Source organism: Schistocerca piceifrons, chromosome 2, assembly GCF_021461385.2.
Source record: "Schistocerca piceifrons isolate TAMUIC-IGC-003096 chromosome 2, iqSchPice1.1, whole genome shotgun sequence".
Lineage (NCBI taxonomy): Eukaryota > Metazoa > Arthropoda > Insecta > Orthoptera > Acrididae > Schistocerca > Schistocerca piceifrons.
This window is the reverse complement of record NC_060139.1, coordinates 77,614,044-77,638,826: the sequence shown is the minus strand read 5'-3', so window position 1 is coordinate 77,638,826 and position 24,783 is coordinate 77,614,044. Positions and strand designations below refer to the sequence as shown.

The 24,783-nt window shown below is 42.5% G+C and overlaps 1 protein-coding gene across 4 annotated transcripts in view; it reads left to right on the top strand.

Moving 5' to 3' along the window:
* LOC124776848 (serpin B3-like) overlaps positions 1–24,783 on the top strand; it is a 123,379-nt gene that overhangs the window by 75,465 nt on the left and 23,131 nt on the right. For 3 of the 4 annotated variants that reach the window (XM_047252017.1, XM_047252020.1, XM_047252018.1), the window contains exon 7: positions 1,427–1,565. In XM_047252017.1, coding sequence (XP_047107973.1) covers positions 1,427–1,565 — 139 coding nt within the window. Of the gene's footprint in view, positions 1–1,426; positions 1,566–9,334; positions 9,601–24,783 lie in introns of those variants that run through there. The other variant, XM_047252019.1, reaches the window with a different exon arrangement.

The following is a 24,783-nucleotide window of genomic DNA, read 5'->3' as shown; positions in this document are numbered from 1 at the left end:
TCACACTGACAGAACCACAGGCACATAGACACAGGCAACAGAGCATGCACAATGTCGGCACTAGTACAGTGTGTATCCACCTTTCGCAGCAATGCAGGCTGCTATTCTCCCATGGAGACGATCGTAGAGATGCTGGATGTAGTCCTGTGGAACGGCTTGCCATGCCATTTCCACTCTGGCGCCTCAGTTGGACCAGCGTTCGTGCTGGACGTGCAGACCGCGTGAGACGACGCTTCATCCAGTCCCAAACATGCTCAATGGGGGACAGATCCGGAGATCTTGCTGGCCAGGGTAGTTGACTTACACCTTCTAGAGCACGTTGGGTGGCACGGGATACATGCGGACGTGCATTGTCCTGTTGGAACAGCAAGTTACCTTGCCGGTCTAGGAATGGTAGAACGATGGGTTCGATGACGGTTTGGATGTACCGTGCACTATTCAGTGTCCCCTCGACGATCACCAGTGGCGTACGGCCAGTGTAGGAGATCGCTCCCCACACCATGATGCCGGGTGTTGGCCCTGTGTGCCTCGGTCGTATGCAGTCCTGATTGTGGCGCTCACCTGCACGGCGCCAAACACGCATACGACCATCATTGGCACCAAGGCAGAAGCGACTCTCATCGCTGAAGACGACACGTCTCCATTCGTCCCTCCATTCACGCCTGTCGCGACACCACTGGAGGCGGGCTGCACGATGTTGGGGCGTGAGCGGAAGACGGCCTAACGGTGTGCGGGACCGTAGCCCTGCTTCATGGAGACGGTTGCGAATGGTCCTCGCCGATACCCCAGGAGCAACAGTGTCCCTAATTTGCTGGGAAGTGGCGGTGCGGTCCCCTACGGCACTGCGTAGGATCCTACGGTCTTGGCGTGCATCCGTGTGTCGCTGCGGTCTGGTCCCAGGTCGACGGGCACGTGCACCTTCCGCCGACCACTGGCGACAACATCGATGTACTGTGGAGACCTCACGGCCCACGTGTTGAGCAATTCGGCGGTACGTCCACCCGGCCTCCCGCATGCCCACTATACGCCCTCGCTCAAAGTCCGTCAACTGCACATACGGTTCACGTCCACGCTGTCGCGGCATGCTACCAGTGTTAAAGACTGCGATGGAGCTCCGTATGCCACGGCAAACTGGCTGACACTGACGGCGGCGGTGCACAAATGCTGCGCAGCTAGCGCCATTCGACGGCCAACACCGCGGTTCCTGGTGTGTCCGCTGTGCCGTGCGTGTGATCATTGCTTGTATAGCCCTCTCGCAGTGTCCGGAGCAAGTATGTTGGGTCTGACACACCGGTGTCAATGTGTTCTTTTTTCCATTTCCAGGAGTGTATTACTGTTCGCCGCGAACGTTCTGTCTTAACACTATTTAAAATAACCTCTTGAACAGAGACTTTCATTTACATGCATTTCCAAATTTCGATTTCAGCTCGGGATGGAGTCCATGTTTAATCCAGCCAAAGCGAACTTCTCTGGCATCGTTGATGAGAAGTTTGTAGTAAGCAAGGTCCTGCACAAAGCGTTCATAGAGGTCAACGAGAATGGCACCGAAGCGGCAGCCGCAACAGGTGGGTGATTTCAAAACTTAATATTCACCAATTACGAGGACTGATAAACTACACTTCCATGTGGAAAGCCTGAAGTTACTTTTACATTTGCCGATAACTGTCTGTCTAATATAACACGCTGTGCAAAAGCGTCGTACTCCTGTAGAACACTTCGGCTTAATTTCTTCAGTTATGTCATTCAGCTTTCATAATTTTATATCTTCTCTGAGTACTCTGTGTCATATTAGCCTCAGCTTAACCTCAAACAGTAATTAGGATCTGTAGTTAACTTAAGTTGTGTGTTTTATCTTAACATAAAAGCCCGACACACAATATCACTGCCGTTGTTTCGTAAAATTGTTCTATATCCTTGCTTGTTTTGCTTCGTGAGTAATTCGGATTGTACCAGATATGTGCTGATATATGTATGCGATTTGTTGCTTGCGGGAAAGTGCTCTACCAACTGAGCTACCCGCGAAAGGCAAAGGTTCCGAGTTCGAGTCTCGGCCCGGCACACAGTTTTAATCTGCCAGGAAGTTTCATATCAGTGAAACTCTCATTCTGGAAACATCCCCCAGGCTGTGGCTAAGCCATGTCTCCGCAATATCCTTTCTTTCAGGAGTGCTAGTTCTGCAAGGTTCGCAGGAGAGCTTCAGTAAAGTTTGGAAGGTAGTAGACGAGGTACTGGCAGAAGTAAAGCTGTGACGACGGGGCGTGAGTCGCGCTTGGGTAGCTCAGTTCGTAGAGCACTTGCCCGCGAAAGGCAAAGGTCCCGAGGTCGAGTCTCGGCCCGGCACACAGTTTTAATCTCCCAGGAAGTTTCATATCAGTGCACACTCCGTTGCAGAGTGAAAATCTCTTTTGGGGAGAGAGAACAGATTGGCTGGACTAGAAGAATGCCTAGAGGCAGGGACGTGCACTTTCAGCATTGTTCTTCTTTCTAGTGATGGATGAGGCAATGACCAAATTGGCATAAGCAATTGGTGAAAAAAAGATGAAAGCAACGGTTGTCATGTTTTCTTTTTTCCGACCTTCCTTAGTTGCTAGAAAATTCATGGAGGTATGTTCTGTTTTCGCATATATATATGTATATATATATATATATATATATATATATATATATATATGTGTGTGTGTGTGTGTGTGTGTGTGTGTTGTTGTTGTTGTGGTCTTCAGTCCTGAGACTGGTTTGATGCAGCTCTCCATGCTACTCTATCCTGTGCAAGCTTCTTCATCTCCCAGTACCTACTGCAACCTACATCCTTCTGAATCTGCTTAGTGTATTCATCTCTTGGTCTCCCTCTATGATTTTTACCCTTCACGCTGCCCTCCAATGCTAAATTTGTGACCCCTTGATGCCTCAAAACATGTCCTACCAACCGATCCCTTCTTCTAGTCAAGTTGTGCCACAAACTTCTCTTCTCCCCAATCCTATTCAATACCTCCTCATTAGTTACGTGATCTACCCACCTTATCTTCAGCATTCTTCTGTAGCACCACATTTCGAAAACTTCTATTCTCTTCTTGTCCAAACTAGTTATCGTCCATGTTTCACTTCCATACATGGCTACACTCCATACAAATACTTTCAGAAATGACTTCCTGACACTTCAATCTATACTCGATGTTAACAAATTTCTCTTCTTCAGAAACAATTTCCTTGCCATTGCCAGTCTACATTTTATATCCTCTCTACTTCGACCATCATCAGTTATTTTGCTCCCCAAATAGCAAAACTCCTTTACTACTTTAAGTGTCTCATTTCCTAATCTAATTCCCTCAGCATCCCCCGATTTAATTTGACTACATTCCATTATCCTCGTTTTGCTTTTGTTGATGTTCATCTTATATCCTCCTTTCAAGACACTATCCATTCCGTTCAACTGCTCTTCCAAGTCCTTTGCTGTCTCTGACAGAATTACAATGTCATCGGCGAACCTCAAAGTTTTTATTTCTTCTCCATGAATTTTAATACCTACTCCGAATTTTTCTTTTGTTTCCTTTACTGCTTGCTCAATATACAGATTGAATAACATCGGGGAGAGGCTACAACCCTGTCTCAGTCCTTTCCCAACCACTGCTTCCCTTCCATGCCCCTCGACTCTTATAACTGCCATCTGGTTTCTGTAAATATATATATATATATATATATATATATATATATATATATATATATATATGCATTTTTGTATGGTTTGTATTAAACGATTACACTAGCCCCTCTCCTCACGTTCGGTCTGTGGAATCGGTTCGTCAGTATTTGATGTGTTTTACGAAATATATCCAGCGGTAACGTTAAGTGACTCACCCTGTGTAGAGGCCTACTTTAGAGTTAGTAGTGCAAAATATGTTACGTTTTCTCATGATTTTCTCTTGTGTTTCAGATTAGAAACAACTTTTGTAGCACAAGTTTTGTGAAATTAAATTATCGTTGTGTGTTACGATATCCAATGTTGTTAGTCCGTGTCCCCATACCCCAGATGGCCGATTTCCAACATTTTTTCACCCATACTTATTATAACACTTCACTTACGATTTTCATTGTGTGTTCAACGTGCGTGTTTTACAGTGTGTAGTGTGTTTACCTTTCGTCATTGGTTTGTGTTGCGCTTGTCATTTGATATTTTCATTTGTTATGTCTGTGTGTGCGAATGTGTCTGTCTTTTTGTTATGCGTGAATGGGTCAATCCTTGTGAGACTGCTTTCTTTTAAAGAAAAATTGTGTATTTGCTATTCTATGTGTTGATATGTGTTTCTATCTTAAAGTATACCGTTTCCTTCAGTCAGTCATGCCATGAGTGTAACTGTTTTGTGTTTCTGGTTGTCAGCTGTAGTGTCTGCTGGGATCTGTGGCGTTTGTGTTCTCTGCATGTTTACACTTTTCTTTAGCTGTGTTTTGATTTTTTGGTTGAGTCTTTGCACTATAAAGGTGTTACAACCATTGTTTGTGGCTATGAGCTGCATTGTTTGTAATTCTTCTTCATAGTTTTCTTTGCTGAGTAGGATGTTAATTAGTCTCCGTTATATGTGTCTTACGGCCGCAAGTTTCTTTTTTTTCTCTTTTTAATGTAGTCTGTATAATTGTATCTGGGGCTGTTGGGTTCCTGAATAAGTCAAATATGCGCTAATTGCTGTATCCCTTTTTGGCATATCCAAGAAACGTACTAGCTTTTGTGATTCTGTTTCCATGTATACTGTTTATGTCTGTATGAAGTTTATCTGTTTTTTCTGTTCGTTCATCCACCGTACCATCCGCATATCTGTACCAGTAAACAATTTTGTATATTTCTTTGTGGTGACTGTATCGAAGATCGCGTTTTCTATATGACTGACGAATATGTTTGCAATTGATCCTGATATTGGGGATCCCATTGGAAAGCCACCTTTTTGTAAATAAACATCCTTTCCAAATCGGAAGTCAGCACACAGAATAGCAAATACACACGCAAACACACACACACAAAGAATAACGCTTTCACACATTTTTTGTAAAGAAAAAAAGCGCTCTCACAAAGAATGACACATTTACACACAACATTACACACAAGCAACACGAACACATACAAATAAAAACAAAACAAATGGATATATTAAACCACTTGCACCACACAAAGGTCGAAAAATAAACACCCAGCCACAACTGGCAACACAACACATTGCAAACACACACATGATGAACTCATCAATAAAAGTAAAAGTAAAGTCTTGTAATAAATGTGGGTGAGAAAACGCCTGATATCGGCCATCTGTAGTATGGGAAGCGTAAGAACACGCTTACGGGTCTACGCACATGGAATAGCAACAATGGAAATCGTAACACCAAAAGGCAATTTAACTTCACGAAACTTGTGCTACAAAACTTCTTCCATATCTATAAAACAAGAGAAAAACATGAAAAATGCAACTTTGGAACTACTATATATATATACACAGGGTGGTCCATTGATAGTGACCGGGCCAAATATCTCACGAAATAAGCATCGAACGAAAAAACTACAAAGAACGAAACTCGTCTAGCTTGAAGGGGGAAACCAGATGGCGCTATGGTTGGCCCGCTAGATGGCGCTGCCATAGGTCAAACGGACATCAACTGCGTTTTTTTAAATAGGAACCCCCATTTTTCATTACATATTCGTGTAGTACGTAAAGAAATATAAATGTTTTAGTTGGACCACTTTTTTCGCTTTGTGATAGATGGCGCTGTAATGGTCACAAACGCATAAGTACGTGGTATCACGTAACATTCCGCCAGTGCGGTCGGTATTTGCTTCGTGATACATTACCCGTGTTAAAATGGACCGTTTACCAACTGCGGAAAAGGTCGATATCGTGTTGATGTATGACTATTGTGATCAAAATGCCCAACGGGCGTGTGCTATGTATGCTGCTCGGTATCCTGGACAACATCATCCAAGTGTCCGGACCGTTCGCCGGATAGTTACGTTATTTAAGGAAACAGGAAGTGTTCAGCCACATGTGAAACGCCAACCACGACCTGCAACAGATGATGATGCCCGAGTAGGTGTTTTAGCTGCTGTCGCGGCTAATCCGCACATCAGTAGCAGACAAATCGCGCGAGAATCGGGAATCTCAAAAACGTCGGTGTTGAGAATACTACATCAACATCGATTGCACCCGTACCATATTTCTATGCACCAGGAATTGCATGGCGACGACTTTGAACGTCGTGTACAGTTCTGTCAATGAGCACAAGAGCAATTACGAGACGATGACAGATTTTTTGCTCGCGTTCTGTTTAGCGACGAAGCGTCATTCACCAACAGCGGTAACGTAAACCGGCATAATATGCACTTTTGGGCACCGGAAAATCCACGATGGCTGCGACAAGTGGAACACCAGCGACCTTGGCGGGTTAATGTATGGTGCGGCATTATGGGTGGAAGGATAATTGGCCCCCATTTTATCAATGGCAATCTAAATGGTGCAATGTATGCTTATTTCCTACGTAATGTTCTACATTATCTACAAGATAATTCATGACAGAATGGCGATATACTTCCTACATGATGGATGTCCGGCACATAGCTCGCGTGCGGTTGAAGCGGTATTGAGTAGCATATTTCATGACAGGTGGATTCGTCGTCGAAGCACCTTACCATGGCCCGCACGTTCACCGGATCTGACGTCCCCGGATTTCTTTCTGTGGGGAAAGTTGAAGGATATTTGCTATCGTGCTCCACCGTCAACGCCTGAAAACGTGCGTCAGCGCACTGTCAATACAAGTGCGAACATTACGGAAGGCACTATACAGGTGTTACAACTATTGTTTGTGGCTATGAGCTGTATTGCTTGTAATTCTGTTTCATAGTTTTCTTTGCTGATTGGGATGTTATTTAGTCTGTGTATCAGGTTGGATGTAGCCGGTATAAGTGTATCTGGGACTGTTGGCTTTCTGAATAAGTCAAATATGCGCTAATTGCTGTCTCCCTTTTTGGCATATCCAAGAAATGTACTAGCTTTTGTGATTCTGTTTCCATGTATACTGTTTATGTCTGTATGAAGTATATCTGTTGTTTCTGTTCGTTCATCCAGAATTATGAAATCCGCATATCTGTACCAGTAAACAATTTTATATATTTCTTTGTGATGACTGTATCGAAGATCGCGTTTTCTATATGGCTGGCGAATACGTTTGTAATTGCTCCTGATATTGGGGATCCCATTGGAAGGCCCCCTTTTTGTAAGTAAACATCCTTTCCATATCGGAAGTCATTTTTGGATGTGATTACTTTAAGGGTTTTGGTTATTCCACTAACACAACACAAAGAATGGCAAAGACACACACAAACACATGCACACACACAAACATACACACACACAAAGAATAACGCTTCCAGACATTTTTTAAAGAAAAAAGGAATGACACATTTACACACAACATAACACACAAGCAGACACATATACATACAAACAAAAACAAAACAAATAAAATATCCAACCACATGCACAACACAAACGAATTACGAAAAATAAACACCCAGCGACAGTTGGCAACACAAAACATTGCAAACACACACGTACTGAACCCACAATGAAAAGTGAAAGTTTGCAGGTCTACACACGTGGAATAGCAACACTGAAAATCGTAACACCAAAAGGCAATTTAACTTCACGAAACTTGTGCTACAAAAGTTCTGCCTTATCTGTAAAACAAGAGAAAACATGAAAAATGTAACTTTGGAAGTAGAAGCATGTGAACAGACCACTGAAGATGCTTCACAAAAGAAAGAAGCGAAACGCGTATGACAAAAAACAAACTGTCTATCATTTAGTTGCAAGATGGAACATACCTCCACGAAAGCGACGGTGTTTGTAGAGGATTTGATGATTTGCAGAAACTAGAAGGAGATAGTGCAGGGGCAGTTGGACATTTGGCAAGAAACAGGACAAGAATATCGGATGAAATGTAGCATACGTAAGTGTGAAATGATTATCTCGAAAAAGAAGAACAATTGGGGGTGAGGACGTCTGAGAAAATTGGAGAGCTTCAGGTACCTGGAAACCTTAGTACTGGAAAATGGAAGAAGCGATAAAGAAATAAATGAGTGAGGAAGAGAAGTAGAGTATTCTGGGAGATTATTAGCAGCCTGATACGCAGCAAGGACGTCCTGCAAAAGAATAAAATGGTTATGTATCGGGTGTAGTCTGTTCCAATCTCGATGTGTACCTCGGAGATGTGAATAATGAAAGGAAGAGACAGAGCAAAATGAAATAGGAGAGATGAAATTCTTGAGAAACAGTATTGGAGTGACGAAAACGGAAAAGTTAAAGAATGAAGAGTGTCAGAGAAGGAGAAGAAGATACCGAGAACGATATATGAGGTGAAAGGCAAGGTAAAAGTATGAAGAGGAAGACCAAGAGACTGGTGGTTAAAAAGAGTGAATAGCTGCGTGCCAAAGACTGCAGCGAGGTGGACACGGAAGGATGGTGGTAAGACAGAAGACGATGGACAAGTTTGTTTCGAATTTTCATGGAAAATGTTGGTTGACAACGGTTGCGGATGGAAGGGTGCCGAAGCCTCAGCAGATAAGAATTCGCACCAATGTCCTGTATAGAATCACATACCTCGCTCAAGGAGAGAAACTATTGTTGTACTGTCTCCGAGTTGAGGTCAAAAGGTCGGCGGCCTTGTATGCGAGAGCCGTAGGCTTGTATGCCAGCACAAGGTTTGAGCCTCTCCTCATTTCTCCGTGATCATCATCATCTTCATCACCACCATCATTATCCTAAACTCAAATACAACCTGCCGGCCTGGTGTGGCCGAGCGGTTCTAGGCGCTTCAGTCCGGTGCCGCGTGACCGCTACGGTTGCAGGTTCGAATCCTGCCTCGGGCATGGATGTGTGTGATGTCCTTAGGTTAGTTAGGTTTAAATAGTTCTAAGTTCTAGGGGATTGATGACCTCAGAAATTAAGTCCCATAGTGCAGACAGGTTCGAATCCTGCCTCGGGCATGGATGTGTGTGATGTCCTTAGGTTAGTTAGGTTTAAGTAGTTCTAAGTTCTAGGGGATTGATGACCTCAGAAATTAAGTCCCATAGTGCTCAGAGCCATTTGAACCATTTTTGGAGTTACTGGAATACATCACCACGGTGTGAGTAGAATGTGTTGTACTAGACTCAAACCCCGAATATTGCGTTTCGTGAGCAACGCTCTTTCCATCTCCCACTGTCTGAGTGCCCTGGATATGCTGTTTTACACTTGCGTGCGAGTAAAAGTGGTAGGACTGTCACCTCGGACAGAGAAAGTAATGCCTGTTCCTGCTGTTGCAGTTCTCGTGGCGGGTGGCTCGGGCGCTCCTCAGTTTCCGCCACCACCACCCGTCATCTTCAAGGCCGACCACCCCTTCTTGTTCTTCATTATGGATGACGTCACCCCTACGATTTTTTTCGCGGGACGAGTTGCGACACCTTCTGCATAATTAGTGAGGTGTCAGAATATATAAGTTTAATTTCTTATGATCCTGAAACCTGTAGAAACAATTGGTGAAATTGCTATTTTTCTTAGTGTTGAAATCTGGCTGAAAAAAGATATTTAATAAAAAGTGTTTTCATACCCAAAGAATGTACAATATTTCTATTTAAACTAAGAACAGTAGTCAACACAAGCAAAACTTTTGTTTTCTAACTTACATCCCCTAAATAGCGGTAATTTCTGAATTCTGGAAAAAAGTGTTTCTATCCAAAGGATGATGGTAAAATTCCCAATGGGAGTCAGATTTTGAAATTATTTACTACTCTCTTTGCGATGATAATACGCATTACAACGTTTTCTAATTTGCTCTAAACACAAACATAATTTCAGGCTTCTAATCATGAGTGGGTTCCGCCATAAATTGGTCGTCGTTAGAAACTTTGGGTGAGACATCTTATGCTGGGTGTCAGAATATGCGTCACCATATGTTCTCATGAAAGAAATAAGAAATAATAATAGAATTATCTATGCATGTAAATCACTGTTGTTAATGGACATAATGTCGTTCTTTCGATTCAGAAACTTGATGCAGTTATAGTTGCTCCATGCAGTTAGCACAATATCAAATTTGACGTTTTTTGTATAATCGTTTTTATAGCGCATCGCCTCGTTAAACAAATGGTTAATGCCGCTGCCTTCGGAGCGAAAGAACGCGGTTCAGTTCCTGTTAACTCCTAAGATTTTTTTCTGAGGTGGGGAGGTCAAGTGCTTCAGTACGGAAGCAGCACCACCAATTGGATTTATCTGCAAAAATAACGTCTGTAGGGATTAGCGACATGATAATCACATGTGCCACGATCTTTATCGCTTCTCCTAAGGTAGCAGTTGACCAGTCGGAACAGAACTTTATGTCCTCCATGTTGGAGTGTTTTTTTGAGGAAACTGCGACTGTTTTGACAATAAAAGTTCAAATAAAACAAATTTATCTTGGGTCAGTGGGGTCAGTCCTTTTTGGTCAGTTTTTGGGTCAGTCTTTTTTTCCTCCCACGACGCGTTTTGACAGTTTATCTCTGATCTTCAGGTGGAAAACAGCATATCTTGTTACCTGTATACCAGCTGAATGCAGCTAGTAGTATTTTTTTCTTTTATTTTGCTACAAAAAGTATAACAAGCACTTGTTGTCATATGGCACTAAGATCATACATTGGAAATGGTGATGGAGCTACTTACAGGCAGTTCCAGTGCACAGAACTCTTCAGTTCGTTATAAAATAAAATCATCATTGACTTGATTTATCACACAGAAACCAGTAATATAAACACACCAAAGGTTGTAGTGATGTAAAGATACGGTACTTCGCCTCACAGAGCATTCATAGCTAGTTCACACTGTGGATAAGAGATACATATAGCAATTATATAATTATTTCTTTCCTTACAACATCTTGTTAAAGTACTGTATTGCAATATGTGTGACAGGAACATAAAATGAAATAGATAAACTAAATACATACATATATATAAATGACTTAGTTATGAATTTACTGTGTCTCTAAAGTACTTTGGGATTATTTATTTTTCTTTAATAACTGACTCAGGAAGTAGAAGATAGAAAGAGTTACAATGCATCATCTAGTACACCTACAAAACTCTTAAAGAAGCTCATTGTCACTGTCTCAGTGCTTTTCATTTAGAGCATTCTGTCCATGTTTTCTGTTGGAAATAAAAGTTTCCAGCTCTTCATAAATGTTGAGTTTGTGACTTTTTTTCATTTTGTGAAGTTATATTAGATTGTCCTCTATGTTGTCAAATGAATGTCCTGTGTCCTGAATGTGTGTAACTATGACTGATTTATTGGGTGTGTTATATCTAAAGGCATTAATGTGTTCTCTGAATCTAGTTTGAAAGCTCCGTCTGGTCTGACCTACGTAGTGTACAGGGCGTTGACTGCATTTTATCTTGTATGCACCTAAGTTGGAGAATTTATCTTTATTGGTTTCTGTATTGTGTGGCAGTTTATTACCTAATTTATTGTTTGTGGAGAAAGCAACTCTTACAATATATGGTCTGAACACATTAGTAGGTTTTTGTAAAGCGATAACAAAGTAGGGAAAGCATACTGCTCTAGTGTCTGTCTGTTTGTTGTTCTTATTTATGTTTCTCTCTATTCCTTTCTTAACTTTCTTAGATATTTTCTCAATGAGTGTACGTTGAGAACCATTTGCAGCTGCTATCTGTTTGATGGCTTCAGTTTCATATTGGAGCCTGTCTTTGCTTAATGGCATTGTGTCTGCTCTGTGCAACATGGATCTATTGACTGCTAATTTGGGTGTGTGTGGGTGGCATGGACTAATCTAAAGTGGCAAAAATGTCAAACTTTAGGTTAAGCCTGATTTAGAAATGTTCCTAATGTAGTATGTTTTCGAAAACATAGGGAGCATTAAAATATTTTCCAATGTACGTGCTACAGATATTTTGTTTTCTTAACTTGAAAAACGGAGAAATTTATGAATGAGAAACAAAATGCAAAATGTTATTTCACATTTGTACCACTTCCTCTCTCTCTCTCTCTCTCTCTCTCTCTCTCTCTCTCTCTCTCTCTCTCTATATATATATATATATATATATATATATATATATATATATATATATATATATATATATATATCACTGCCATGTATTTTACAGTTTATCTATTTTATTTTAGTCACTGCCATATATTTTACAGTGCAATAGTTTTAATAAGATGTTGTAAAGATAGAAATAATTTTATAAATGCTCTATGTATCTCTGATCCACAGTGTAAATTAGGTATGAATGATCTCCAAGATAAAGTACCATATCTTTATAGTGCTATAAACTTTGGTCTGTTTATATTAGTGGTTCGTGTTTCTGCATGAAAAATCAAGTCAAAAATGTTCATTTATAACGAACTGCAGGGTTCTGTAAAGTGAAACAAATTGTAAGTAATTCTATCACCATTTCAGAGATATGCATAGGGAATGAAGTCCTCTGTGACTACAATTAGAGTCCAGTATGTAACTTCCACTCAGCAACAGAGTGCTCACTGATGTGATTCGCCAATTACAACTGTGGTAGACCATATGACCCATGCGCTTTCTTTCATTAAAAGAAAGAATACCATCTGGTCAGATCACTTCGCGGTACTTGCCTATTTTTTACATATAGTTTTGCTTTTTGTAGTGTCTAACAATAAACTATGCATAATCAGAACTTGGATATTCCGTTAGTCGTGTTGCTGGTGTCTAATATCGACACCACTGGACTGATCCTCACGCGACATTCATTTTAAAAAAACTTGTTTTTAAGTGTACCGCCTACACCTTTAGGTAATTAACCTGTATCGGTATGTATATGCCCAACAGAGACTGTAAACTATCATTTGTTACACAAGGTTTTTTTTATTAAGGCTAAATTGTGTCCCTAAATACGTCAAAAGGGTGATGGGATAGTGACTGTAATTTAACTTTGTGACCAGGTGAGACACGTATGTTATGAAAGTCAAAGTTGCTGTATGGTCTATTGTTTATTATAAATTGTCACTCAAAACGAGTGAAATAATTGCGCTGAAGTATAAACGAACATGTTTAATAATATCCCATTCACTGACAAATTATCACAAGAACACGAAATAGTTACAAATAACTAATTCGAGGGGAGATTCAAGACAAAACCGATAGGTAGGCTACTACACTATTAGCACACTGATTTGTTTCCGCGATCTGACCACAGTGATTGCCAAAATTTGAGTTCGTGGAACGATGCATGCCAGAAGGACGTCATCCTCCTATTCATTAACACTCTAACCCTTAGCGAATATATTGCGACCTGTACACGCCTAAGCCAATGACAGATATTACCAATCGGTTTAACAGCGTCGTGTGTTGTCCGCTAATGTCGGCGTCCACTGTGGACGATGCCTGTGAATCGCGAAAAGCTGCCTGCCCGCCAAACTTCAAGTTCCAGTTTGATCTGCAAAGTGAAACGAGCACTTCTCACACCGCAATCTGCGAGCGGAATTCCCAGTGGTTCTTTCGCTATCTGCAGTCGAAAAATGGCTCTGAGCACCATGGGACTTAACTTCTAAGGTCATCAGTCCCCTAGAACTTAGAACTACTTAAACCTAACTAACCTAAGGACAACACGCACATCCATGCCCGAGGCAGGATTCGAACCTGCGACCGTAGCGGTCTCGCGGTTCCAGATTGTAGCGCCTAGAACCGCTCGGCCACATTGGCCGGCTATCTGCAGTCGAAGAGCCACTTTAGTTCCTTCTGTTTTCCCTCGTAACACTCGCCCCTTCTTCGAGAGTCAATTCTAGCCTCTTACGAGCAGTCATGCAATCACAAGACTCAATTCTCGTGGAGCATTCTCCCGCTTCTCAATATTTTTCCGAAACTGCTACGTCAAACCGGGCAGACCAACGAAATTTCCTCATTTTCGCGCACGGAGACGTACAGCTAAAGAAAGGAACGTGTTTCAGCTGTGCTTCAAAGGAACGCCTTAGCATGTTTCCCACGATTCACCAAAGATCCGTATCTGCTTTATATGCATGAGGTGCCAGCTACAAGTATTTTTGGGCAGAAAAAGTGGAAGTCTCACACTTATAGAATCTTCACACCTTGCCTGCCTTGTTCTGCCGAGAGCCTGGAGCCATAAATACCTGTAGCTTTCACGGAGCCTGCGTAGCGTCCACCGGTATGTTGCTCTTCTATCGGCAGACTGGCGCCGTCTTCTCTGCAGTCTCCGCCCAAGGCTCATTGTTGCCCGCCTTCTGGGACCTTTACTGTACTTCACAACGTCCGCACCGCAGAAAAACACTTCAGGAACATGGGAGCGGCTGTCATCACATGCAGAATTTCAACGACTGCGATAACTGCTGTCGGTATTGTGTCGGCTGGCGACGGGCGTCAGCTCACCCTGTCCAGTACACACAACAGCCTTAGCCGAACGCTATCCTACCTGGCATCGGCGTCACTTCTGCAACCTGCGTTAATTTAATGGTGCCCGTCGTGATGTTTTGATCTGTTGTCTGTGTGTGAGACTCCCAGCATTGCCAAACGCAATTCTCAAGAAATAAAACACCTACAAGTACTTCATGTATCCGCAATCACTATCGTATAACCTTTGATGAAAATAAAGGAATACACTATTTTCGGATCAATTTAATTCAGTCTACATATCACACTATATAATTTGCATCTCAAATGTCGATAGTGGAAACTTCGAAGAAACCGTCTTTGAAGTTGCTTGAGTAGGAATAAAATGATGTTGCGTTCATTAATGGTAACACTAATCGTGTCCTGTAAATTGACTCGTTCCGCATCGCTTCGATCATCTATGAAACATGTAACTCACTATTTAACCAAATATTCATTTGTAGTGACTAATTACAAATAGTTGCCACAACTGTTACACATGCAGAAACGGAGAAGAAACTGGGTCCAATAAGTGCAGCGCAAACTTTTAAAGCATTTATTAAGTAAACAAAAAATTAAATAAAATTTTAAAACAATGTGAAATTTAAGCATTTCTTTGAACATTTAGTCATATCTTTACCAGCGCAGTTAGTGTCTATATACACAGTTGTTGTTGTTGTGGTCTTCAGTCCTGAGACTGGTTTGATGCAGCTCTCCATGCTACTCTATCCTGTGCAAGCTCCTTCATCTCCCAGTACCTGCTGCAACCTACATCCTTCTGAATCTGTTAAGTGTATTCATCTCTTGGTCTCCCACTACGATTTTTACCCTCCACGCCGCCCTCCAATACCAAACTGGTGATCCCTTGATGCCTCAGAACATATATTCCCAACCGATCCCTTCTCCTAGTCAAGTTGTGCCGCAAACTCCCCTTCTCCCCTATTCTATTCAATGCCTCCTCATTAGTTATGTGATCTACCCATTTAATCTTCAGCATCCTGCTGTAGCACCTCATTTCGAAAGCTTCTATTCTCTTCTTGTCTGAACTATTTATCATCCACGTTTCACTTCCATACACGGCTACACTCTACATCTACATCTACATGATTACTCTGCAATTCACATTCAAGTGCTTGGCAGAGGGTTCATCGAACCACAATCATACTATCTCTCTACCATTCCACTCCCGAACAGCGCGCGGGAAAAACGAACACCTAAACCTTTCTGTTAGAGCTCTGATTTCTCTTATTTTATTTTGATGATCATTCCTACCTATGTAGGTTGGGCACAACAAAATATTTTCGCATTCGGAAGAGAAAGTTGGTGACTTAAATTTCGTAAATAGACCTCGCAGCGACGAAAAAGTCTTTGCTTTAATGACTTCCATCCCAACTCGCGTATCATATCTGCCACACTCTCTCCCCTATTACGTGATAATACAAAACGAGCTGCCCTTCTTTGCACCCTTTCGGTGTCCTCCGTCAAACCCACCTGGTAAGGATCCCACACCGCACAGCAATATTCTAACAGAGGACGAACGAGTGTAGTGTAAGCTGTCTCTTTAGTGGACTTGTTGCATCTTCTAAGTGTCCTGCCAATGAAACGCAACCTTTGGCTCGCCTTCCCCACAATATTATCTATGTGGTCTTTCCAACTGAAGTTGTTCGTAATTTTAACACCCAGGTACGTAGTTGAATTGACAGCCTTTAGAATTGTACTATTGATCGTGTAATCGAATTCCAACGGATTTCTTTTGGAACTCATGTGGATCACCTCACACTTTTCGTTATTTAGTGTCAACTGCCACCTGCCACACCATACAGCAATCTTTTCTAAATCGCTTTGCAACTGATACTGGTCTTCGGATGACCTACTAGACGGTGAATTACAGCATCATCTGCGAACAACCTAAGAGAACTGCTCAGATTGTCACCCAGGTCATTTATATAGATTAGGAACAGCAGAGGTCCCACGACGCTTCCCTGGGGAACACCTGATATCACTTCAGTTTTACTCGATGATTTGCCGTCTATTACTACGAACTGCGACCTTCCTGACAGGAAATCACGAATCCAGTCGCACAACTGAGACGATACCCCATAGGCCCGCAGCTTGATTAGAAGTCGCTTGTGAGGAACGGTGTCAAAGGCTTTCCGGAAATCTAGAAATACGGAATCAACTTGAGATCCCCTGTCGATAGCGGCCATTACTTCGTGTGAATAAAGAGCTAGCTGCGTTGCACAAGAACGATGTTTTCTGAAACCATGCTGATTACGTATCAATAGATCGTTCCCTTCGAGGTGATTCATAATGTTTGAATACAGTATATGCTCCAAACCCCTACTGCAAACCGACGTCAATGGTATAGGTCTGTAGTTCGACGGATTACTCCTACAACCCTTCTTAAACACTGGTGCGACCTGCGCAATTTTCCAATCTGTAGGTACAGATCTATCGGTGAGCGAGCGGTTGTATATGATTGCTAAGTAGGGAGCTATTGTATCAGCGTAATCTGAAAGGAACCTAATCGGTATACAATCTGGACCTGAAGACTTGCCCGTATCAAGCGATTTGAGTTGCTTCGCAACCCCTAAGGTATCTACTTCTAAGAAATTCATGCTAGCAGCTGTTCGTGTTTCAAATTCTGGAATATTCCAGTCGTCTTCCCTGGTGAAGGAATTTCGGAAAACTGCGTTCAATAACTCCGCTTTAGCGGTATTGACTGCGTCTTGCCGCTTGTGTACTTTACACACGACCAGAATTTCTTCGGATTTTCTACCAGATTTCGAGACAATGTTTCGTTGTGGAACCTATTAAAGACATCTCGCATTGAAGTCCGTGCCAAATTTCGTGCGTCTGCAAATTTTAGCCAATCTTCGGGATTTCGCTTTCCTCTGAACTTCACATGCTTTTTCCGTTGCCTCTGCAACAGCGTTCGGACCTGTTTTGTGTACCATGGGGGATCAGTTCCATCTCTTACCAATTTATGAGATACAAATCTCTCAATTACTGTTGCTACTATATCTTTAAATTTGAGCCACATCTCGTCTACATTTGCGTAGTCAGTTCAGAAGTAATGGAGAATGTCTCTTAGGAAGGCTTCTAGTGACACTTATCCGCTTTTTTAAATAAAATTATTTTGCGTTTGTTTCTGGTGGATTTGGAAGAAACGGTATTGAGCCTAGCTACAACGACCTTGTGATCACTAATCCCTGTATCAGTCATGATGCTCTCTATTAGCTCTGGATTGTTTGTGGCTAAGAGGTCAAGTGTGTTTTCGCACCCATTTACAATTCGCGTGGGTTCGTGGACTAGCTGTTCGAAATAATTTTCGGAGAAAGCATTTAGGACAATCTCGGAAGATGTTTTCTGCCTACCACCGGTTTTGAACAAGTATTTTTGCCAACATATCGAGGGAAGGTTGAAGACCCCACCAACTATAACCGAATGAGTGTGGTATTTATTTGTTACGAGACTCAAATTTTCTCTGAACTGTTCAGCAACTATATCATCGGAGACTGGGGGTCGGTAGAAGGAGCCAATTACTAACTTAGTTCGGCTGTTAAGTATAACCTCCACCCACTCCATACAAATACTTCCAGAAAAGGCTTCCTGACACTTAAATCTATACTCAATGTTAACAAATTTCTCTTCTTCAGAAACGCTTTCCTTGCCATTGCCAGTCTACATTTTATATCCTCTCTACTTCGACCATCATCAGTTATTTTGCTCCCCAAATAGCAAAACTCCTTTACTACTTTAAGTGTTTCATTTCCTAACCTAATTCCCTCCGCATCACCAGACCTAATTCGACTACATTCCATTATCCTCGTTTTGCTTTTGTTGATGTTCATCTTATATCCTCCTTTCAAGACACTGTCCATTCCGTTCAACTGCTCTTCCTGAATTACAATGTCACCGGCGAACCTAAGATTTTTTATGTTTCCTTCACTGCTTGCTCAATATACAGATTGAATAACATCGGGGAGAGGCTACAACCTTGTCTCACTCCCTTCCAAACCACTACTTCCCTTTCATGTCCCTCGACGCTTATAACTGCCATCTGGTTTCTGTACAAATTGTAAATAGCCTTTCGCTCCCTGTATTTTACCCCTGCCACTTTCAGAATTTGAAAGAGAGTATTCCAGTCAACATTGTCAAAAGTCTAAGTCTAAGTGTACAAATGATAGAAACGTAGGTTTGCCTTTCCTTAATCTATTTTCTAAGATAAGTCGTATGGTCAATATTGCCTCACGTGTCCCAGTATTTCTACGGAAACCAAACTGATCTTCCTCGAAGTCGGCTTCTACCAGTTTTTCCCTTCCTCTGTAAAGAAAGCAGATGGTAGAGTTTTGTCAGGACTGGCTCTCCCAAGGCCGACAGTAGTTCCAATGGAATGTTGTCTACTCCCTGGGCCTTGTTCCGAGTTAGATATTTCAGTGCTCTGTCAAACTCATCACGCAGTATCATAGCTCCCATTTCATCGTCATCCACATCCTCTTCCATTTCCATAATATTGTCCTCAAGTACATCGCCTTTATATAGCCCCTGTATATACACCTTCCACCTTTCTGCTTTCCCTTCTTTGCTTAGAACTGGGTTTCCATCTGAGCTCTTGATATTAATACAAGTGGTTCTCTTTTCTCCATAGGTCTCTTTTATTTTCCTGTAGGCTGTATCTATCTTACTGCTAATGAGCTAAGCCTTTACATCCTTAGATTTGTCCTCCAGGCACCCCTGCTTAGCCATTTTGCACTTCTTGTCGATCTCATTTTTGAGACGTTTGTATTCCTTTTTGCCTGCTTCATTTACTGCATTTTTATATTTTCTCCTTTCATCAATTAAATTCAATATTTCTTCTGTTACCCAAGGATTTCTACTAGCTCTCGTCTTTTTACCTACTTGATCCTCTGCTGCCTTCACTACTTCATCCCTCAAAGCTACCCATTCCTCTTCTACTGTATTTCTTTCCCCGATTCCTGCCAATTTTTCCCTTATGCTCTCCCTGAAACACTCTATAACCTCTGGTTTAGTCAGTTTATCCAGGTCCCATCTCCTTAAATTCCCACCGTTTTGCAATTTCTTCAGTTTTAATCTACATTTCATAGCCAATAGATTGTGGTCAGAGTCCACATCTGCCCCTGGAAATGTCTTACAATTTAAAACCTGGTTCCTAAATCTCTGTCTTACCATTATATAATCTATCTGATACCTTCTAGTATTTCCAGGATTCTTCCATGTGTACAACCTTCTTTTATGATTCTTGAAGCAAGTGTTAGCTATGATTAAGTTATGCTCTGTGCAAAATTCTACCAGGCGGCTTCCTCTTTCATTTCTTACCCCCCAATCCATATTCACCTACTACGTTTCCTTCTCTCCCTTTTCCTACTATCGAATTCCAGTCACCCATGACTACTAAATTTGCGTCTCCTTTCACTATCTGAATAATTTGTTTTATCTCATCATACATTTCATCAATTTCTTCGTCATCTGCAGAGCTAGTTGGCATATACACAGTATGTAACATGAATTAATCTGATAGTCAGCTGGGCGACACAGCACAACCAACGTAGGCGGACGCCTCAGTTGTATACAAAGTATCGGTCCATGAACGCCACCGCAATCGGGCCGACACAAGTAATAGAAATGATATCACAACAGGTTCACCTGGAACGGAAACTATATTAAAACTTTACCACATAAGCGTTCAATAACTACTCCTTTGCTCATAGTGCCAAAACTTTTCCCTTTAACACCCAAACCATGAATTTAAAAATTGGCCGACTTCTATGCCAGATACCTATAAATTATAACTTGAACTATACTACCAGTTACAACATTCATCAAACAACAAAAGTTTTAGGAGAATTTCCAGAACCAGATTTCAGCTTCTGGGGACAGATCTCAGTGGCCACTTACAGCACAATAACAAACAGTTTGACAAAAGAACCAATAAAAGCTCAGCTGAACTCCGTAAGGTTTACTACAAATGATAACAGGCTTGGTGCAAGCTTATCTACATCCAGGTGCTTACTTGCGCACACATAACAGGCTGGCAACAGGGCCCTAAGGGTCACAACAAAAGAACGTGACCCAACGAACTAGCGTAATGCAAGAACGAACAAAGATTAACGCCGCTGTCTATAAGCACTTACAACAAATACTGACGCACTTCGTTAATAAAAACGTGGCGCTGGACACAAATTATGTGTGGTGGCTATGAATCGTTTAGAATACACAGATCGTCCAACAAGGCAAGGCGAGGTACGATAAACAGCAATATGTTCACCAACAACATCACACTCACTGGTTCCCCTGTGTGTCCAGCCGCACACCACAGTTGTGCTGTTTCGGATCCTTAAGCCATTAGTATCAGTATATCATTGTGCAAAACACCATCGGATTTCAACCCGGTAATATGCTTCAAATTCACAGGGCGTACCGTCTGTCAGCCATCTCCTTTCGGTAACCTTTTAACAGCCGTACATCGTGCGTAGTAATCGCTGCTGCTGGGCGCATGAGTGTTCCTGAGGGCTCGTTCCAATTGACCCCCTCCCAGTCCATCTCTCTTCCCGCCACCACATCCCTATGGCGCTCGTGACCGGGCCAGCCCACCCACCTCCAAGGTGTGCCAGTCCCCCGACACAAGAAGAGATTTGCCAGCTTACGGCACACAGCTCAAAATACGGGATCTTCCTTCTGCTACATTAATAATCCAGGTGCAGTAGTCCAAGAGATGCAGCGAAGGAACTGCTGCGAACGAGGGACACTAGGCAAGAGATGTTGCCACACTGACGGCAAGGGCTAGTTCCTGAAGGACGCTTGTGTAAGTCTGATTTTCAGTTTTATTCTCTCTGTCTGTCAGATCTGGTTTGTTGTTGTCTTTGACAAGACAACAATCGATAATTAAGTTTTAGTTTTGACAGGGATTATCTCTGCTCATCACGCGTTACTTCGACCACCCCCCCTCTCCTACAGTATACAGGGTGAGTCACCTAACGTTACCGCTGGATATATTTCGTAAACCACATGAAATACTGACGAACCGATTCCGCAGACCGAACGTGAGGAGAGGGGCTAGTGTAATTGTTTAATACAAACCATACAAAAATGCACAGAAGTATGTTTTTTAACACAAACCTACGTTTTTTTAAATGGAACCACGTTAGTTTTGTTAGCACATCTGAACATATAAACAAATACGTAATAAGTGCCGTTTGTTGCATTGTAAAATGTTAATTACATCCGGAGATATTGTAACCTAAAGCTGACGCTTGAAACCTCCGACGTTCAGTTGCGTGTTGTAACAAACACGGGCCACGGTCGGCGAGCAGCATCTGCAGGGACATGTTTACGATGACGATCGTGTTTACGAATGTGGCTGTAGTGCACAGTTGTGGTTTGGTCTAGCTGTCGCAGTGTCCGCATGTAGCGCTTGCTGCTATTGTTATTCTGCATTCGTCTCCGCACGCAGACCAACTGTAGTACACCGTGTTACCAGACGTCTGTGATAGTGTAGTGTTGTAGCAACTGTGACCATGGTGTATTCGAACTCTGAAAAGGCGGAGATGATACTCATCTATGGCGAGTGTTGACGAAATGCAGCTGAAGCCTGCAGGGTGTATGCAGAACGGTACCCGGACAGAGAGCATCCAACGTGCCGCACATTGCAAAACATCTACCACCAACTGTATGCAACAGCTATGGTCGTAGCACGCAAACGGGTCCGTAACAGGCCCGTCACAGGAGAAGCGGGTGCAGTTGGTGTGTTAGCTGCTGTTGCCATGAACCCACACATGAGTACACGGGACATTGCGAGAGCCGGTGGACTGAGTCAAAGTAGTGTCATGCGCATACTGCATCGTCACCGCTTTCACCCGTTTCATGTGTCGCTACATCAGCAATTACATGGTGATGACTTTAATCATATGCGGTTAAAGGCACTGCAGTCTGGAACCGCAAGACCGCTACGGTCGCAGGTTCGAATCCTGCCTCGGGCATGGATGTTTGTGATGTCCTTAGGTTAGTTAGGTTTAACTAGTTCTAAGCTCTAGGGGACTAATGACCTCAGCAGTTGAGTCCCATAGTGCTCAGAGCCATTTGAACCATTTGAACTTTAATCATCGAGTGCAAGTCTGACAATGGGCATTAACAGAGAATGCGTTGCAGTTCTACCTGTTTACCGATGAAGCGGGTTTCACAAACCACGGGGCAGTGAATCTACGGAACATGCATTACTGGTCCGTGAACAATCCTCGCTGGCTCAGACAGGTAGAGCGACAGCGACCGTGGACTGTAAATGTATGGTGCGGAATCATTGGCGACCACCTCATTGGTCCTCACTTCATTGCAGGGGCCCAAACAGCTGCAATATACATCGCGTTTCTACAGAATGATCTGCCAACGTTGCTCGAAAATGTCCCACTGGAAACGCGTCGACGTATGTGGTATCAGCATGATGGTGCACCTGCACATTCCGCAATCAACACTAGGCTGACCCTTGACAGGATGTTCGAAGGGTGCTTCATAGGACGTGGAGGACGCATAAATTGGCCAGCCCGTTTCCCTGATCTTACACCTCTGGACTTCTTTCTGTGGGGTACGTTAAAGGAGAATGTGTACCGATGTGCCTACAACCCCAGAGGATATGAAACAACGTATTGCGGCAGCCTGCGGCGACATTACACCAGATGTACTGCGGCGTGTACGACATTCATTACGCCAGAGATTGCAATTGTGTGCAGCAAATGATGGCCACCACATTGAACATCTATTGGCCTGACATGTCGGGACACACTCTATTCCACTCCGTAATTGAAAACGGAAACCACGTGTGTACATGTACCTCACCCCTCATGGCAATGTACATGTGCGTCAGTGAAAAAGACCAATAAAAAGGTGTTAGCATGTGGACGTAATGTGCTGTTTCAGTCTCTTTGTACCTAAGGTCCATCACCGTTCCCTTTGGATCCCTACGTAATTCGGTGCTCTCCGATACACACGATCGAACAGCGGAGGAGTGGTACTCAAGCGTCAACTTTAGGTTACAATATCTCCGGAAGTAATTAACATTTTACAATGCAACAAACGGCACTGATTACGTATTTGTTTATGTGTTCAGATGTGCTAACAAAACTAACGGGGTTCCATTTAAAAAAACGTAGGTTTGTGTTAAAAAACATACTTCCGTGCATTTTTGTATGGTTTGTATTAACCAATTACACTAGCCCCTCTCCTCACGTTCGGTCTGTGGAATCGATTCATCAGTATTTGATGTGGTTTACGAACTATATCCAGCGGTAATGTTAGGTGACTCACCCTGTATATGTCGCTCTCGGACGTCCGAACGGTCAGTCGCTAGACTCAGATGAGGAGCGCTTCTGAGGATGTCCAGCGCAGTCTTGGGCGAAACGTCAGGCACAGAAGAGTTTCTTGGACCACGACCTCACATACCGAAATATTTACCAGAAGGTATGTCATCCGGCCGTGAAAGCCTTCATTCTATAATCAATACCGAGCCTGAACACCGAAGGTGAACTTAACGAATGAGAAGACGAACTAGAAACATTTAAATCCACAATTGCACTATCATATATGAGTAGTTTATAGTCAAATTAATTCAGATAGTTCATATAAAGTTACAATGACTCTTCGCCCTCCAAAGAAGACAGCGCGCCACTTTTGGGTAATGTCAAGGATAATGTGATGCTCTGCAAGGCTGGTGTGTTTACGAGCTACTCTGCTGATGTGGCCTTCTATAGGCTGATCAGACGCCGCATACGCTCCAGGAGGGATGCACGGAGCACCAAAAGTGTACCCCGCTCTTACAGCCCATTACTCGGCTATGGCATAGCAGTGAACCGACATTGACCACTCTAAGCCGAATGACAACGCCGAAATTCTACTGTCTGCTTTCTTATTCTGGGACTCGGTGGTGAGTAAACGGTGTAAGTTAGTTTGGCAAAGGATTTAATTAACAGAGATAGCAGTTTCACACTGGAAAAATCATGCAATCAGCTGCTCTGTTTGCTCAATTGGCAAAGACATCGCTGCAGAACAGGTCCTAGTAATACACCTCGTATATCCCGGAATAAATCGAGCTTCTAACTACGTATTTAGTTCATACAAATTCTTGCCCCCTGCTTCATCTCTGGCTATTCTCTTTTCTGTGACTGCAAGAGCAATAATACGACTTTCGTTTTTAAGGTAGCAAATGCGAGTCCTGTACCTGTAGAACTATAGTATTTGACCGAAATATCTGTCGAAGAATTGGAGTTTACGCACGCCTGAAATATAATGGATGAGTCAATACGCCGTGAAAATACACTGATAAGTCGAAACATGACAACTCGGTGATATTTAAGTCTT